The sequence below is a fragment of the Aethalodelphis obliquidens genome, unplaced genomic scaffold (assembly GCF_003676395.1).
Source record: "Aethalodelphis obliquidens isolate GAN/ISIS:26980383/991018 unplaced genomic scaffold, ASM367639v1 scaffold4, whole genome shotgun sequence".
Lineage (NCBI taxonomy): Eukaryota > Metazoa > Chordata > Mammalia > Artiodactyla > Delphinidae > Aethalodelphis > Aethalodelphis obliquidens.
In genome coordinates, this window is record NW_020837948.1 from 2870447 (window position 1) to 2887203 (window position 16757).

Sequence of the window (16757 nt, forward strand, 5' to 3'; positions counted from 1 at the left end):
TAGAAGTGCTTGTGAGCCATGCAGTGCTTGTAGAGCTGCCTCTTCCCTTTTCCCTGCATAGTGGAGACTGAGATGTCTCCAGTGTGTAGACAGGCTTTCCCACCACCTGGGAAAGCCTACCCTGACTTTGTGGCAAGTTTTTCTTGGTCACTCTCCCAGGTTAGAGTTTCTCTGGCCTTGAGATACACTTCCCACCTATCAGAGCTGCTCTCATTTATTTGCTTGACTGGATTCTCCATCTTTACTCCTCATTCCTTCTGGTCTCTTTCCCATTTATTCAAGAATTATCAGCTCTTCTGGGTTTGTGTAAGATATCCTACTTTGACATTTGCTTGCCCATCACCTGGCACTGAAAATTTGCTCAGCATTTCTGACCCATCTGTGTCAACACTTTCCTTATTAAAATACTGGTTACCAAAAAAAATTACTTGTACTTTTAAATAGCAGTGATAACTCTGCTTTCTCCCCAGAATCTTTAATAGAAATGAAAATGTCCAAGCGGAGTCTATATACTGTTGGGAATACATTTTTACAATATATTTTAATCATATTTAAACAAGCCTATTCTCAAGTGGCATCTGCAATCTCATTTGGTCCCCACGGTATATGTCCCAAGGCAGCTAAGAAAGATGAGAAAACTGATGGGGTCAATTTGTCCATGTTCTTGTAGCCTGTTGGGGCAGAGCCAGTTCTGTTCCCAGTTGAGCTGGTTTATTCTGATAAAGTTCGTGTGTAAGGTGTGCTGTTCACTGCAGGATGAGGTCCCACCCCCAGGTTTTGCCTCTTGGTGCTCAGGGGTCTCACCCTTCCCAGAAGCCCCCTCACTGGTACCTTATTCTATATGCTGAACCTTTCCTGGTCACCTTTCCCCATTGGAGATAACCTAGCTACTGTTTTTTCCCATTCTAAGTGTCAACCAATCATGAGGCATTATGGTACTGTACCTGGAGTCAGAACTAGATTCAAGACTAAGGCTTCTGTGGCTTTGGGCCACCTCTCTGAGCTTCATACATAGGGTGATCTCTAGCTAGCCTGCATCCACAATTTTCTTGCCAGGGTCACCTTCTGAGATTGGCGCTTGTCTCCATTTTACTGCACCAGCATGGAAGTTACTTGTTTAGTTTGGCCTTATTCTAGTCTTGTAGGAACTTTTTTTTTTTTTTTTTTTTTTTGCGGTACGCGGGCCTCTTACTGTTGTGGCCTCTCCCGTTGCGGAGCACAGGCTCCGGACGCGCAGGCTCAGCGGCCATGGCTCACGGGCCTAGCCACTCCACGGCATGTGGGATCCTCCCGGACCGGGGCACGAACCCATGTCCCCTGCATCCGCAGGCAGACTCTCAACCACTGCGCCACCAGGGAAGCCCCGGCGGAGTCTTTTTGATGTTAGTGTTAAACCTGGGTGGGAAGAAACATACTTGAGTCCTCCAGATCTGGCTGGCCTCTTACCAGTGTTTCACAGGCAGTGGACTCCTTGGGGAAGAGTTAATACCTGTTCTAGCTGGTGGCACACCTCAGTGGCATGCTCATGCTCCTTGGCATTCATTCAGTTACTCAGCTAACAGCCCAAAGCTTTTCCCACTGCTCCTTGAACTGCTGTCCCCCTTTCTCAGTCATAGCCTGTGGAGTTGCGGAGCAGAGATGTGAAGACAAATGAAGGAGCCCTGAATTTGCAGCTACACAGTAGTTAGATCTCTACAGAGTTGAGTGCCTTAGGAAAGCCTGAATGTGGGGCTTATTAGGGACTTGGAAAAGTTGATGAGTCCATCTCCCTGCCTAACTTAAGATATGGTAGGTCTGTATGACAACCGTGGTGATAGTATGGAATGTGGAGGGTGGGGGAGAAAAAATACCCTTGTGTGGCTGGGGGTGGGAATTGGTGCTGTGACCCATCCTTTCTCCCACTGGTGTCTTGCAGCAAACAGCTATTGTGTGACGTGGTAATTGTGGCAGAAGATGTTGAGATAGAAGCCCACCGTGTGGTCCTGGCAGCCTGCAGCCCCTACTTCTGTGCGATGTTCACAGGTATGGTGAGGGGCAAACAATAACCCATGGTTGTGGGGCTGCAGCCCCACTGGGAGAATATTGAGGGTGGTGGCATGAGAGGGGGGAGGAAAGAAGGCTGTGACGCCCACCCTGAGGAGCTCCTGTGTGCCAGATTCTTTGCTTTGCACCATGGAGATGCAAAGCACCGTGACAGGCCCTCAGCCAGGCGAGTCAAGCATGCAGCCCCTATTGCAGTTAACTCTGGAGCATCATATAGTCTATGAATTCTCAGACTTTGTCATGCATCATAATCATGTCAGGGAGCTGGTTAGACATGTAGACTCTTGGCTTCATCCCCAGGCTTCTGAGCTGTCATTTTGCAGATGGGGGATCCTGAGGCTGAGAGAAAGGAAGGGACTTGCCTGAGGTCACACGGTGAATGAGTGGAACTTGGCTTCTGGATGCCTGGCCCAGGGCTGGCTGGCCTAGCTGGCCCACGTCTTATTATTCCTTAGCTGTTCTTTCCAGGCAGGGACCTTGAGTCTCCTCTAACCTTTATAGGAATGCGGTAGAGTTGGCAGAAGTGATGGTGGGGCTTGGGGTGGGGAGAGTAAGACAGAGGTATATTCACCATCTGCATTCAGTTTCAGTACCTTTGCCAACTTTCCAGGGAGTCCCTGTTTCCTGAACATGCCAAATAGCCTTGTCCAACTATTGCACGTGTGTTATTTCTAAGACTGAATTCCCTGAAACGCATGGGCTGAGCTTCTTGTCTGCAGTACCTCACAGCACCTCCCCTGAGCCAGGTGCAGGCAGTGCTGTATCCATCACTGCTGACTGAAAGCCAGCTGGATGAGGTCAGGTGTCTCTTCTACACACTCATCTGTACCCTGTGCTTCCTCTGAGTGTGGTCACTATCACTCTAAATGCTCATCTGTTTCCTGGGGTTTGAGGTGGTCATGCTCTGGGGTCTCATGTACCTGCTGCTTCTCACCCTGTATCAAATGTTGCCTCCTCTCTGACCACCTGAGCCGTAGTTCCCCACTAGGTCTCTTTCTATTCCATAACTTGATTCTATTTTTTTCATAACATTTATCACTATCTGAAAATCACATTGGTTCGTTGTTTATATATTTTTTACCTGTGTCTCCTTACTGGAATATCAGTTCCATGAAGACAGGGATCTTGTTAGATTTGTTTGTTTCTGTACCCTGAGTACCTGGTACATAATAGGACTAAAATATTATTTTAATGAACAAAATGTCTCCTACCCTTGATTGTGAGCTTTGGGTGCTTGCGGATTATGTCTTATGTCTTGTCACTGTTGAATCCTTAGCGCCCACCCCAGGGCCTGATGTTTAGGAGGCTGAATAAGTGAAGGTTAAATGAATGAATGTGGTGCTGCTAAGGATAGGTGAGTGCAGGCACATCTTTGCTGAATAGGCTCTTGCCCTTTTCCTAATATAGTACAAAGCCTGTGCTGGGCAGGAGTGCTTCTTGGTGGGGCGGGGAGTACTTAGCACTTGGCGTTTGGAGAATTCCTCACATGTATGTCCCCCTTGGCTCATCATGTGAAGGACCTGGCCTCAACTTGGAGCAGTGCTTTTGCTAAGTGGACCAAGCCACACTTACCTCACTTTGAGCCTTGGACCAGGAATTCCACAGTGCAGCCTGGAAAACCAGCTAATTTCACTACCTGGAAAATTTGAGCCACATTCTCTTTGGAGTAGCCTCAAACTCTAGTAGTAAGGTTTTTATTTCTTTTTTTGTCCTTGTCCTTCATCCGTCTCTTTCTTTTAAAATAATTTATCTTGTCTACAATAATTATTTAGCTGCAACTTCAGTAAATAGTTCTCCCAGTCATTCTTCTCTGTTTGTGTGGTTTGGAAAGTCCAGTGTTGAGAGAGGAGTCTATTTGGAATTACAATAAATTGTACTGTTGGCTCCACTTTTTGCTTATGAACTTGCCTCTGGGGGTAGTGGAAGTGCCTAGCAAAACAAGGTGACTTTAAAAAGGGAGAGAAAAGGTGCTTCTGGATCAGGTCTTGGATTCTAGTAATTGAAGGGAAGAGGGAATCAAGAGAAGAAAGCAGTCTAATATGTTGCCTAGCCCAAGCTTTCCACTGAATCTGGTTACCATCCATTCTTCCATTCTTCCTTCCATCCATCCGTCCATCCATTCATCCATCATCTGTCTGTCTGTGCATCCATCCACCCACCCACCTACCTATCCATCTCCTCATCCAAACACTATTCACATATGTTCATTGCAGAATAAAAATTAGAAAATGTGGGCAAGCCAAAAAAATACATGTAATACATTTACTCTTGTGATAGCTTATGCTTCTCTTTACTATTACTACTTATCTCATTACTTCCTCACTGTCTGATTTGCCTGGTCAGTCATAAACTTTATGAGGGTAAAAACTGTACCTTTTAAATTCACTGCTATGTCCCTGCTGCCTAGCGTGATCTTACGTACGGTAGGTGCTCAATGAAAATTTGCTTAATTGAACTTAGCGCTATATTGTCAATATATTTTCATGGCAATGAAATCACATCTACATCATTATTTTAATGGCCTCATAAGATTCCATCATATGTATCCGAATTGAAAATCCATTTCCTTATTGGTTGGAAATTACAGTTCTTTCTAATATTTTGCTATTGTAAATAATGCTAAAATGGGCATCCTTGCAACTTAGTCTTTACTTACATTCCTGATTATTTCCTTAGATCCCTAGAATAAAAAATACTTGGTTAAAGTGTGTGCACATTTTGAATTTTTGTGAGACACGTGCCTCAGTTCCACAACACTTAGAACAGTTGTACCAGCTTACGCTTCCATCGGCAGTACATCAGATTCATGTATTTTCTGAGGCCCCTTGGTTTTGCTTAAACCTTGGTAAACAGGTACAAAAAAAAAAGTAACATTGCAAAATTTTGTTCTAATTATCAGGTTCAGCTTCAAAATGCATAAAATTAGTAATGAAAAGGCCCAGCTGACTCTCGTTGAGTCCATTTCTATCAGCATGTTTAAGGCCCCAAAGAAAAGGAAATACATGTGACTTTCTTCTGACTTGAGTGGTATGATTAAGATCTTTTACTGAGGCTTAAAGTGTTTTTATTTTTTTGCCCTCTGAGTTCATATTGCCCAAATGTCCTGTGATGGTTCCAAATACCAGCTCCACTCCTTGACCATATCCTTCCCAGAATAACTTGTAGTAAGTGTGAAACTGAGGTCTGAGTGCCCACAGAAGAGGGTCCAAAGGCAGCCAACCTGTGAGAAGGTCTGGGATGGGCAGTCACCTGAGTTGCTCTCCACTCCTTCAGCATAGTGTGATTGGAGAGGCCAGAAGGGCTGGTCTTGTCCTCCTTTTCTCTGTGAGTATGGAATACTTAAAATTCCCCCTGATCCCATCCCCCCATCTAGCACCTCCATCCCAGGGGAAGATAATTTCCCCAAAATAGCCCAGTCAGTTTTTTTTCCCTCTTTTTATCATGCCCTTTTCTATGTGTTCTGTGTACTATAGTGTTTGTACTCCATATGGATCCCTTCATGTCATCCAAAACTTTGAAAACAATCCCATTTTATGGTGTTAAAAGAACCAAGTTCTAAAGAATATGTGGACTAAGTGTCTTAGGCTCATCACCATGGCTAAAAGACATTTGAACTCCATCCCAAAAGAAGCCCTGGGAGTGAGCTGTCCCATCTTCTGGCTCTGTTGTGCTACATGCAGCGGCTGATTAAATTGGCTTTGTTTTTTTATTTTTTATTTGTTTTTATTTTTCTATTTATTTAGGCTCCACTGGGTCTTCGTTGTGGCATACGGATCTTTTAGTTGTGGCATGCAGACTTTTAGTTGTGACATGGGAACTTCTTAGTTGCAGCATGCGGACTCTTAGCTGCGGCATGTGAACTCTTAGTTGTGGCACGCATGCGGCATCTAGTTCCCCGACTAGGGATTGAACCCGGGCCCCTTGCATTGGGAGTGCAGAGTCTTACCCACTGGACTACCAGGGAAGCCCCGGCTTTGTTTTTTTAAAGAAAAGTTACTGTCCAGTTTTTATTAGATGTAGGCTGATATTCAACTGGTGTCTTCGAATATATGGTGAACAGAAATAGGGAGGAGAGTCAGGAATGTGCTGGAGGTAAGAGGCAAGGGGCTTGGAATGTGAGCACCAACTAGCCTCAAGCAGAAAAATTAGGGCCTGGCCCTCTTACCTCCAGGCATGCACTCATCCCATAGAACCATTGTTTCACCCTTTCTTTATGCCTGACTCTGCCAGGCCCTGGCCTATGTCTGTGTTCTGAGTGTTTGTATGATGTATTGATGTTTTTGAAGATCTTTGCATAACATGCAGTTTAGCAAGACTTAATCCAAGGCAGTGGGGCAGGGAGGGAGGGAGCACTAGGGAGTAGAATCCTTTCTTTGTATAAAGAGGGCCTTGAGAGATTAGTCGGAGTAGATAGGGTCTGGTTTCTGAGGGTTTTGCCTCTAAGGAAATGGTGAGTTTTTCAGGAATTGATTTGGATGTAGTTCAACATAGGCCTTTGTAGTGTCTAGGAAAAGAGACCACTATTCAGACACCCACCAGCACCCATTAAGGTGCAACTGATTTGACCAAGATGATCTGCGGTAGACTTGTCTGGACTTGGAGTAGCTCAGCCTTGAAATTTAGCATCACTGGGGAGGATCACTGGTAAGAAATGTTTTATGAATGTTCATAGAGGAGGTTTGGAGTTATTGATGCAGAGGGCTCTTTGCTGAGGATTAAACACAGGGGTGGTAATGCCACCTTGCATTGGGAGATGGTGTGGTGTCTTGGAAAGGGCTTTGGAGCCATCGTGACCTGACTCCAGCACCTGATCGGTTTGTAGGGAATTCACTTAACCTCTATGATCCTGTTTGCTTGTTTATGAGACTGGAATAACAACAATAAAACAATAATAACAATAACCAGGGAACAGATACAGGTAAGGGAAATAAGGCACCCAATACAGAATAGGTACTTAATAAAGTTTACTCTTATTATGTGTAGAGCACATCATAGTTTACAGAGCTCATGTGGATGTGTGGGGTGGCTCTGATACCAGCTGCCCTGATGGCGGTTAGGGTTGATATGAAACATCTCTGTTTCATATCAGGAAGGCATTTCCTTCCTGACTTGGTGCTCCATGTGCCTCTAGCTGAGCAGAAAGACCTTTCCAAGTGGAGGAAGGACGAGATTCCAGGGTGGTTGGGTGCTGGGGTGATATCCATCATTGCAGCTCTGCTGAATCCTGCTGCCACAGTTCTCAGACTCTCATTATCTCCTTTGACTCTCACATAGCCTTGGCTTAAAGGCAGGGCCGGGAATGTCCTTACTTTACAGGAGACAGAGGTCAGCCTTTTGCAGTTAAATGGCGTAGGCTGCTCACCTGCAGGAGGTTTAGCTGGGATTCAGGGATGTGACAGGGTATTTCTTTTTCTCATGTGATGTTAACATGTGACATAGGTCTCAGCTTTAGCCAAATGAGTTGGCAACCCAGATATTAGGACTTAGACAGATGAAGTTTCGTGGTAAGAGAGTTTAATAACCACCTTAACACCCATGCAGGATCACTGTGCAAAGGATAAGGACCTTCTGTTTTCTTTTTACCCAGGTCATGAAATTAAATTAAAACAGTAAGGATTCAGCTGAGGAGTGAGGAAGAGTTCCATAACACAAGGCTTCCTGAATGCACTTTTTCTTCCCTTTGCCATACAGCTTTGTAGGGGTGGTTGGTGGTCTATGTCTGGTCCTTCAGAAAGACTTCGCAGCCACTCTACCATTCCTTTCTCACTCTTGAGGCTTCTTTGGCTGAATAATAGGGTTGGGTTTATACTGTGATCTAGAGGATGAGCCAGTGATTTCATAGCCTTCCTAAGTCTTCTGTGATGGTGAAAGGTTGTCCCTCCTGGCTCCTCAAGATGCACCTCCTCCCTCCTGTTCCCTCTTGGGCAATCTTCCACCTAAAAGGAGCTCTGTTGTACATGTGGTGTGCTTGCTACGTCAAGAACCATGACTTGCTTTCCTGGGCTCTTTATGGTTCTTGGAGACTTCTACGTGCAAGGTCTTAAAGTAGAGCCTGAGGATTTAAAGAAGTTCAAGACACAGACCCTTAATCCAGGCTGCCATCATCTTTCACCTGATTTACTGCAGCAGCCTTCTAATTGGTCAACCTGCCTCCTATTTTGTTCCCTCACCCCAAACCCATTTTCTATGCTGTAGCTTTAGTGATCTTTCCAAAATAAAAAATCTAATGTATCCCTTACTTGCTTAAAGTCTGTCAAAGTCTCCCCATTGCCCTTAGAATGAAGTATAAACTTCTCAGCATGGCTCACAAGGCCTTCAAGTGGTCCAGACCCTGCTTGTATCTCCAGCTCCTCTCCCCCTTCCTCCCTTTTCATACTGTGCTTCTGCCAGACTCAACTTCTTATGGTCCCAGAATAGGTCATGTTCTTTCTTACCTCTGGACCTTTACATACACTATTCTATCTGCCTGGAATATTCTTCCCTCATACTCACTGCTCTTCTGAACAACCATGACTCCTCCAGATCTCATGTTAGATCAGTGGTTCTTAACCGTTACGAATCAGTCGGATGAAAACAATGGATTCTTTCCACAAAAAATAGTGAATGTGTGCTCCTGTGTACTCATCATTTTGCATGCAATTCAGGGTATAGGCTTCCCTGCTTAAGAACCTTTTAAGCTGAACCTCCTTTTCTAGCATTTAACATACTTTGTAATTGTTGGTTTACTTATCCCTCTTTCTACTAGACTGAGCTCCATGAGGGCAGGGAACATGACTTGTTCACCACTGTGTCCTCTGGGCCTTGCCCATGGGGACTGTTTGATACATGTTTGTTGAGTGAATGAATGAACAAATATCTGCCCTTGAGTAGATCATGATCTATCTGGAAGAACAGGATATGTTGTTAACAGAGGACAAAAGATGTGCAACAAACAGACATTTTCTTTTTTTTTCTTTCTTTAATTCAAGTATAGTTGCTGTACAATATTATATAAGTTACAGGTGTACACTATAGTGATTCACAATTTTTAAAGGTTATACTCCATTTATAGTTATTATAAAATATTGACTGGGCTTCCCTGGTGGCGCAGTGGTTAAGCATACACCTGCCAGTGCAGGGGACATGGGTTCGAGCCCTGGTCTGGGAAGATCCCACATGCTACGGAGCAACTAAGTCCGTGCGCCACAACCACTGAGCCTGTGCTCTAGAGCCCGCATGCTACAACTACTGAAGCCCATGTGCCTAGAGCCCGTGCTCCGCCACAAGAGAAGCCACTGCAATGAGAAGCCCGCACACCACACCGAAAGTAGCCCCTGCTTGTTGCAACTAGAGAAAGCCCACGTGCAGCAACAAAGATCCAATACAGCCAAAATAAATAAATAAATACATAAATAAATAAAATTTGACTGTATTCCCTGTGTTGTACAATATATCCTTGTAGCTTATTTTATACCTAATAGTTTGTACCTCTTCATCTCCTACCCTATATTGCCCCTTCCCACTTCCTTCTCCCCAGTAGTAACCACTAGTTTGCTCTCTGTATCTGTGAGTCTGCTTCTTTTTTGTTGTATTCACTAATTTGTTGTATGTTTTAGATTTCACATATAAGTGATGTCAAACAGAATTTGTCTTTGTCTGACTTATTTTGCTTAGTATAATACCCTCCAAGTCCATCCATGTTGCTGCAAATGGCAAAATTTCATTCTTTTTAATGGCTGAGTAGTATTCCATTGTGTATATAAACCACATCTTCTTTATCCACTCATCTGTTGATTGACACTTTGGTTGCTTCCATATCTTGGCAATTGTAAATAATGTTGCTGTGAACATTGGGATGCATGTATCTTTTCAAATTAGTGTTTTGGGTTTTTTTTTTTTTTTTTTTATGTATACCAAGGAATGGAATTCCTGGGTCATATGGTAGTTCTATTTTTAGTTTTTTGAGAAACCTCCATACTGTTTTCCACGGTGGCTGCACAATTTACATTCCCACCAACAGTGGTAGGAGGGTTCCCTTTTCTCCACATTCTCACCAGCATTTGTTATTTGTGTTCTTTTTGATGATAGCCATCCTGACAGGTGTGAGATGATACCTCATTGTGGTTTTGATTTGCATTTCACTGATGAATAGTGATGTTGAACATCTTTTCATGTGTGTGTTGGCCATCTGCATTTCCTCTTTTCTGAAAGTTCAGAGTCTGAAGTGGCTGGACTGGGCCTCTTGGGTTGACCTTGAATAGAGAAGGACTTATTGGGCTTATGTTCTGTTCTCTAGAAATATTTGTCAAAGTAGCGGAGGTGAGTGAAGGAGTAAGAATGACCAAGCCTTTGATGATTTCTCCCTCTTTAGAATTATCAGAGTCTGTGGATTTATGAGATGTCAAAAGATAGCCTCTCTTCTTTCTTTCTTTCCCTGTACCAACAAATATTTTTTCAGTGCTTGTTATATGTCACACACTCTGTTAGGTGTTGAGGACAAGATCCCATCTCTCTTCGTTCTTGCTTACTGGGTAATAAGTATAAGTTGGCTCAGAATTTGGACATAGGTTTTGTTTGGGAATACTTTTATCAAAGCCATTAGTTAGGGTCAGGTTTAAATTATAGAGGGATTTATTAGAAATGACATGAGATCTAGAGTTAGGCCACGGTTCAGATCCAAGCCCTGCCTCTTACTAGCTGTGTGCAAGTGCCTCTTGATATGCCAGTTCTATAATTTGTAAAATGGAAGTAATATCTAGTACCTCCTGAGGTCATTGCAAGGACTAAATGAAATAATGTGTGTAAACCCTGAGGGCCTGCATGTAGTAGCAACTATTATTACTGCCACTTTCAGGGTTTGTTTAAACTGATGTCTTAGTTTGGTGCAGTGATTTCTACTGGTTCACAGAGATATTAAATTGCATTTTATGAGTCCTTATGATTTATATAGGTCTCCAATTTCCTATAAGGTAGATTTCTCAGAAAATACATGTCTCTGAGGCCCTAGGTTTTCTTTTTTTTTTTTTTCCATTTTTTCCTTGCTTGTTGGAGTTTTAAGTACTTAATGTAGAAATTAGAAACTTTTGATTCACATAAAGAAGCAAGAAAAAAAATCTCCCAAAGTCCCACCATCTAGAAAACTGTGTTTTAACGTTTTTTGGACATTTGAGACTGATGAAAATGATTTGTTCATCCCCTCAGAAAATCAAACTTTTGCCCACACATACAAATGTTTTCATGCAATTTCAGGAGTTTCCATTTGTTTACCCCCAGGTTACAAAACCCTAAGCTGACTCCCAAGCTCTAATTCCATAGAGAGAAAGCAATCAGGCCAGGCTCTGATTTCACACTCACTAAGGGCTTCTGAGTCTCTTGGTTCTTGCAGTCAGGTTGCTGGTTGCTCGTTTTTCTAAGGTCCAAGTTTTTTTTATTATAAAATTTATTTATATATTTATTTAGTTTTTGGGTGTTGGGTCTTCGTTGCTGCGCGTGGGCTTTCTCTAGTTGCGGTGAGCGGGGGCTACTCTTGGTTGCCATGCGCGGGCTTTTCATTGCAGTGACTTCTCTTGTAGAGGAGCACGGGCTCTAGAGCGCAGGCTCAGTAGCTGAGGTGCACGGGCTTAGTTGCCCCGCGGCATGGGGCATCTTCCCGGATCAGGGCTCGAGCCTGCGTCCCCTTTGTTGGCAGGCAGATTCTTAACCACTGCACCACCAGGGAAGTCCCTCTAAGGTCCAAGTTCTTAAACTAAGAATTGGCTATCTTTGATGATCTTTTGCAATATAATTACCAACTGGACCTTTATTTGTGAATGTCTTAGTAGCTGTTTGGAGAGATGAATTTAACTTCTGATTTCCTTGCGTGTATGTTCTTTTTTTTTCTTTTCTTCTTTTTTGCGGTACACGGGCCTCTCACTGTTGTGGCCTCTCCTGTTGCGGAGCACAGGCTCCGGACGCGCAGGCTCAGCGGACATGGCTCACGGGCCTAGCCGCTCCACCCCATGTGGGATCTTCCTGGACCGGGGTATGAACCCGTGTCCCCTGCGTCGGCAGGTGGACTCTCAACCACTGCGCCACCAGGGAAACCCGCGTGTATGTTCTTGTTTGTCTTAGAGTAAATTCAAGAAAGAGATTGTGAGAGCCTGTTTTATAGGCAGAGGAGAAACCCACCGTCTTTTCCTGTTTCCTCTTTGCCTCTTCGTCTTGTCTCAGGGCTCTTTGTGCTGAAGACTTTTCACTGGCTTCTACTAAAGTCAGAGAGAACCAACTGGGGGTCTCTGGGCTACCTGATCTGGCAGCAGTGGGAGCCGGCAACGTCTGGAATAGGTCCCCCGCCCCCACCTTTCCTCCCTGTTCAGAGTCATTCATATCTAGAACTGTGTCAGGGTGGGAACTGGGGATTGGTGGAGGAATCATGTGCAGTCCATGCAGCTTGGAGGTGGGCGTCTGCAGCCCACATGCTGTACTGTACTTTATTTTCTTGGCTCCAGTGCACAGATTCCACAGAGAGAAAACAACCGCCCAGGCTCAGTTTTCACACTCACATAAGGACTTCTGAATCCCTGTTTCTAGTAGTCATGTTGCCCTTCATTTCAGTCTACAAAGACACATGTCTTGCCTGTCTTTTCCTTCTGAAATCAGCAGCCCTTGTTGAAGGAGCCTGGCTCTAGATAGAGCTGTGAGCTGTATAGAGAGGGCAGGCTGAAGTCAGGGGCCTCAGGACTGCACATGTGCCACTGCTGCCCTAGTTCACAGGCCTCTGTCTTCTCTTTTTTGGATTATTGTCAGGGCCTCCCATCTGTTCTCCCTGCCTCTGATCCAGCTTCCACCAGTACATCCAAAATTTCATTCAAAGACACCCATCTGTTGATGTCATTCCCTTGTTTAAAACCTTTCAGTGGTGCTACTCTTAGGATAAAGTGCAAACTCATTTGCATGGTTTGCTGGGCTCTGCAAGTCCTGGCCCCTATCTACCTCTCCAGCCTCCTTCCTCTCACTGTCACCCCACGTACCAGCCGTGCTGCCCTCTCACTGTTCCCCACATTTATACTTTTGGCACTTCTCTATCTTTGCACTGATGATTCCTGCATCCAGCTCGTCCTTCCTCACCTCTGCTGCATGTGGAATACCCAGCTCAAATGTGACTTCCTATTAGGATGCCTTCCTGGATTCCCCAGACAGGGTTTGTTGCTCTATCGTCTGCATTCTTGGGATTCAATACACCATAGTGATTACAAGTGTGGGGCTCTAGAGTCAGACTCCCTGCTTTCAATCCCAGCCTGGCCCCTTCCTAGATGTATGACTGTAGGCAAAATGAATTACCTACACTCCTGTGCCTCAGTTTCTTCATCTGTAATATGGGGATGATATTAATAACACTCATAGGTTGTTGATTAAAATAGGCAACAGTTTAAAGTGCTTAGCACAGTGCTTGGCCATAGTTAGCACTCAATAATTGTTTTTTTAAGAAATTGTTGTTCTACTGGTACTTTGCATATACCTCTATTAAGCTCTTATCATCTCATATATTTTTATATATCTGCCCTACTAGAACAGGTGCTCCTTCTTGAGGACAGGTGCATATCTCATTCACTTTCCCTGGCCCCTGTGTACAAGTTTGCAGTAACTTGGTTGAATGCTTTATCACATATAGATTTGCCTTCAGAGTGGAAATGGGCAACAGATTGAGTGGGGAATGCTTGAAATTGGGTTTGTGGATGATCACAGACCCAGAGTTGTTGTGACCTTGATGTCAGCTGGTCTATCTTCCTCTGGGCCTGAGCCCTTCTGCTGCCTCCGGGAGCACAGACAGTGCTTTTATGTTGCCAAGACAGGACAGGAGGCCATGTGAACGTTAAGCACACCCTAGGCACCAAGTTCATGTCCATTTTGTTTTTGTTTTGAACTGTAGGTGACATGTCTGAGAGTAAAGCCAAGAAGATAGAAATCAAGGATGTGGATGGGCAGACCCTGAGTAAGCTGATTGACTACATCTATACGGCCGAGATTGAGGTGACTGAAGAGAACGTCCAGGTAAATTCAGCTCCAACTAATAGCACAGTGTATTGTATATTCAGGGCCCACTGTTTTACATCATCATTTCATTTAACCCTCACAACTCAGTTGGTAACTGGAGAGGAAACTGAAGCTCCAGAGAGAGTAGGTGACTTGCCCTGGGTCACATGGCAAGGGTGAACGACCGTCAGACTCCTGCCTGCCTGACCATGGGACCCACGTTCTTAACCACTAGGCCAAAATCCTTCTGAATGAGCTTGGGCTCCAGAGCAGAAAGTCTTTAACTCACGCTGGTTTAAAGTGTTGGTAAAGGAAGAATTAGAAGCCTGGGTGACCCCTTTTCTCCTCAGTCATTATCTCATCTCAGGGATTTTGAGTATTGGCTTGTGAGGCTGTTAAAAGTCTTTCTTGTCTAACTGTTCGTCAGCGAAATGCCTCTGAGCCTGTGGAGGTGCCAAGCACCAGGCTTGAGTGTCAGTAGGGGCATGTTGCTCTGAGACATGTTGTCTGTGCCTTTTCCTCCTTTCGCCGCCCTGCCCTCATCCCAAGCCATCTGGAGCCTTGAAATAGGAGCCAGTGAAGACACTGCTTCACCCAAAGGTGTGGATCTTTACTGTGGGGACGTGAGACATCAGCGTCATGCTTCAGAAGGGAAGATGGTTGAGGGTGTGGCCCACGCTGGAACGCTGTGAGTCACTAGGCCAAACACAGACGCAGGATACACTATTTCTTGTCATTAAGGATTTTACTGTTTAATTAAAGTAATGGAAATTGTGTGGGATATGGAGGTTTTTTCTTCCTTCTTTTGTTTTTTAAAGCAAAATTTCACCTTGTTTAGGTGAATAGGCCGATACCTCTCTGGTGACCAAAATACCTATTTCCCTTTTCCAGAACACCATCCCCTCTTCTAGGATTGAGGTATTTGGGAGGCCGAATTGATAATCGTGTATTGATTCCATTTGGCCCAGATGTTTGAGTGCCTCTTACATGCCAGACACTTTATTGGGCACTGTGTTTGTACCAGTGAGCAGAGGTCATTCCATTGTCTGCTTTCATGGAATTTGTGGTCTAGGGGTGAAGATGGACACTCATCAAATAAGCACACAAGTAATGTTTATGCACAAATTGTGATAAGTCCTTTGAAGGAAAGGAACAATTTGGATGAAGGAGGGAATCTAGGAAGGGCTCTTTCAGGAGATAAGATTTGAGCTGAGGACTGCAGGATGAATGGAAGTTAGCTTGGTGTGGTGAAGGGTACTCTGCTGGGGGTGTCAGGGCACAGGCAGACTGAGGGTCTGAGGCACCCTGCATTTGGGCCTGCAGAGCCTGCCCCAAGGTACAGACTGCTTTTGTCTCTGGCCCCTAGACAGACTTTTGGGTGGCATAGTTTCTACAGTGATCTGGTATAATCCTCCCCTGCCCTTTTAAAATTGAGGTTTATTTTATACACAGTAAAATGCATAGCCATTCCATTATTTCTGGTCTTTCCCATCCAGAGTGGAGTGGGCGAGGTCATGGTTACATACTAGGTCTAGCAGCGGAATTTAAACAGCTGAATGACTTTTGGGCAGTAACAGTAAGTGCAAAGTAATTTAGTATAAAATATGTATAGGGCATGTATGGAAAAAAATTTTTTAATGGGTGATAGTGATTTCAAATCACCATGACATTTAAATTCATTTAGGTACTTTTGAGACTGATATAAATATTGAGATTCACAAAATGCCAGAAATTACATCCTTTCAACTCTAATGAATAATGCTAGATGTCAACCTAAAAATATGCAGGGGTATAAATAATTTTTAAAAATCTCGCATTAGGGTATATCAGTAACTCATTAATCATACAGTGTGGTAGGCAGAATAGTAGCCCCCAAAGATGTTCGTGTCCTAACCCCTGGAATTTTGTGAATACGTTAGGGTGAATGTCAGAGGAATTAATATTGCAGATGGAATTAATGTTGCTAATCAGCTGAACATGTGATGGGAGATTAGCTTGGATTATCCAGGTGGGCTCAGTGTAATAGCTAGGGGTATTTAAATCGAAGAGGGAGGTGGAATGAGAGAACTAGAGCGATGTGACCTGGCAAGGATTCAGTTTGATGTTTCTGGCCTTGAAGATAGGGAGGCCATGAGCCAAGGAATGTGGGTGCCTCTAGAAGCCTGAAGGGCAAGGAAACGTATTCTCCCTCAGAACCTCCAGAAGGAGCTCACCTCTGCTGACACCTTGATTTTAGCCTGGTGAAACCCATTTGGGACTTCCGACTTCCAGGTGTAAGAAAATAAATGTTTGTTGTTTTAGGTCACTAAAACAAAACAAAAACAAACAAACTTAAAACACTGTTTAGGGGAGATTGTAGAATTGTATAATTGGAACCAGCTTTTTTCTCCCTTTTCTACATGTGTTTATTTAATAAGATTTTTCCCTGTAAAGTACAAAGTGTTTAAAAGCTTAGGTAGTTAGAAGATGTTCCATTCTGGATCCTTTTTGCCTGGCTGGGTATTTATCTTTGCAACTTTGGTCTAACCCAGTGGTGGTCTCTACAGCACCAGTTACCTTAAGGCAGGTAGCAACAGATAGCGTAATCGGAGGACTCTGGAGAAAATGGCGTCACCATTACTTTTAAAAACTACTTTGTAGGGGTCGTGGGGAGGGAGCAGCTTCAGAGGGCATGCAGAACTAAAGATGAGGCAGGAATCAAGTCTGAATGGAGACCTGGGTCC

General features: G+C 44.1%; 1 protein-coding gene across 1 annotated transcript in view; it reads left to right on the forward strand.

The window, feature by feature from the left end:
- KLHL3 (kelch like family member 3) overlaps window positions 1-16757 on the forward strand; it is a 109555-nt gene that overhangs the window by 24738 nt on the left and 68060 nt on the right. The window contains exons 3-4 of the mRNA XM_027096729.1: window positions 1916-2022; window positions 13931-14052. Of these exons, the coding sequence (XP_026952530.1) occupies window positions 1916-2022; window positions 13931-14052 (229 nt within the window). The remainder of the gene's footprint in view (window positions 1-1915; window positions 2023-13930; window positions 14053-16757) is intronic.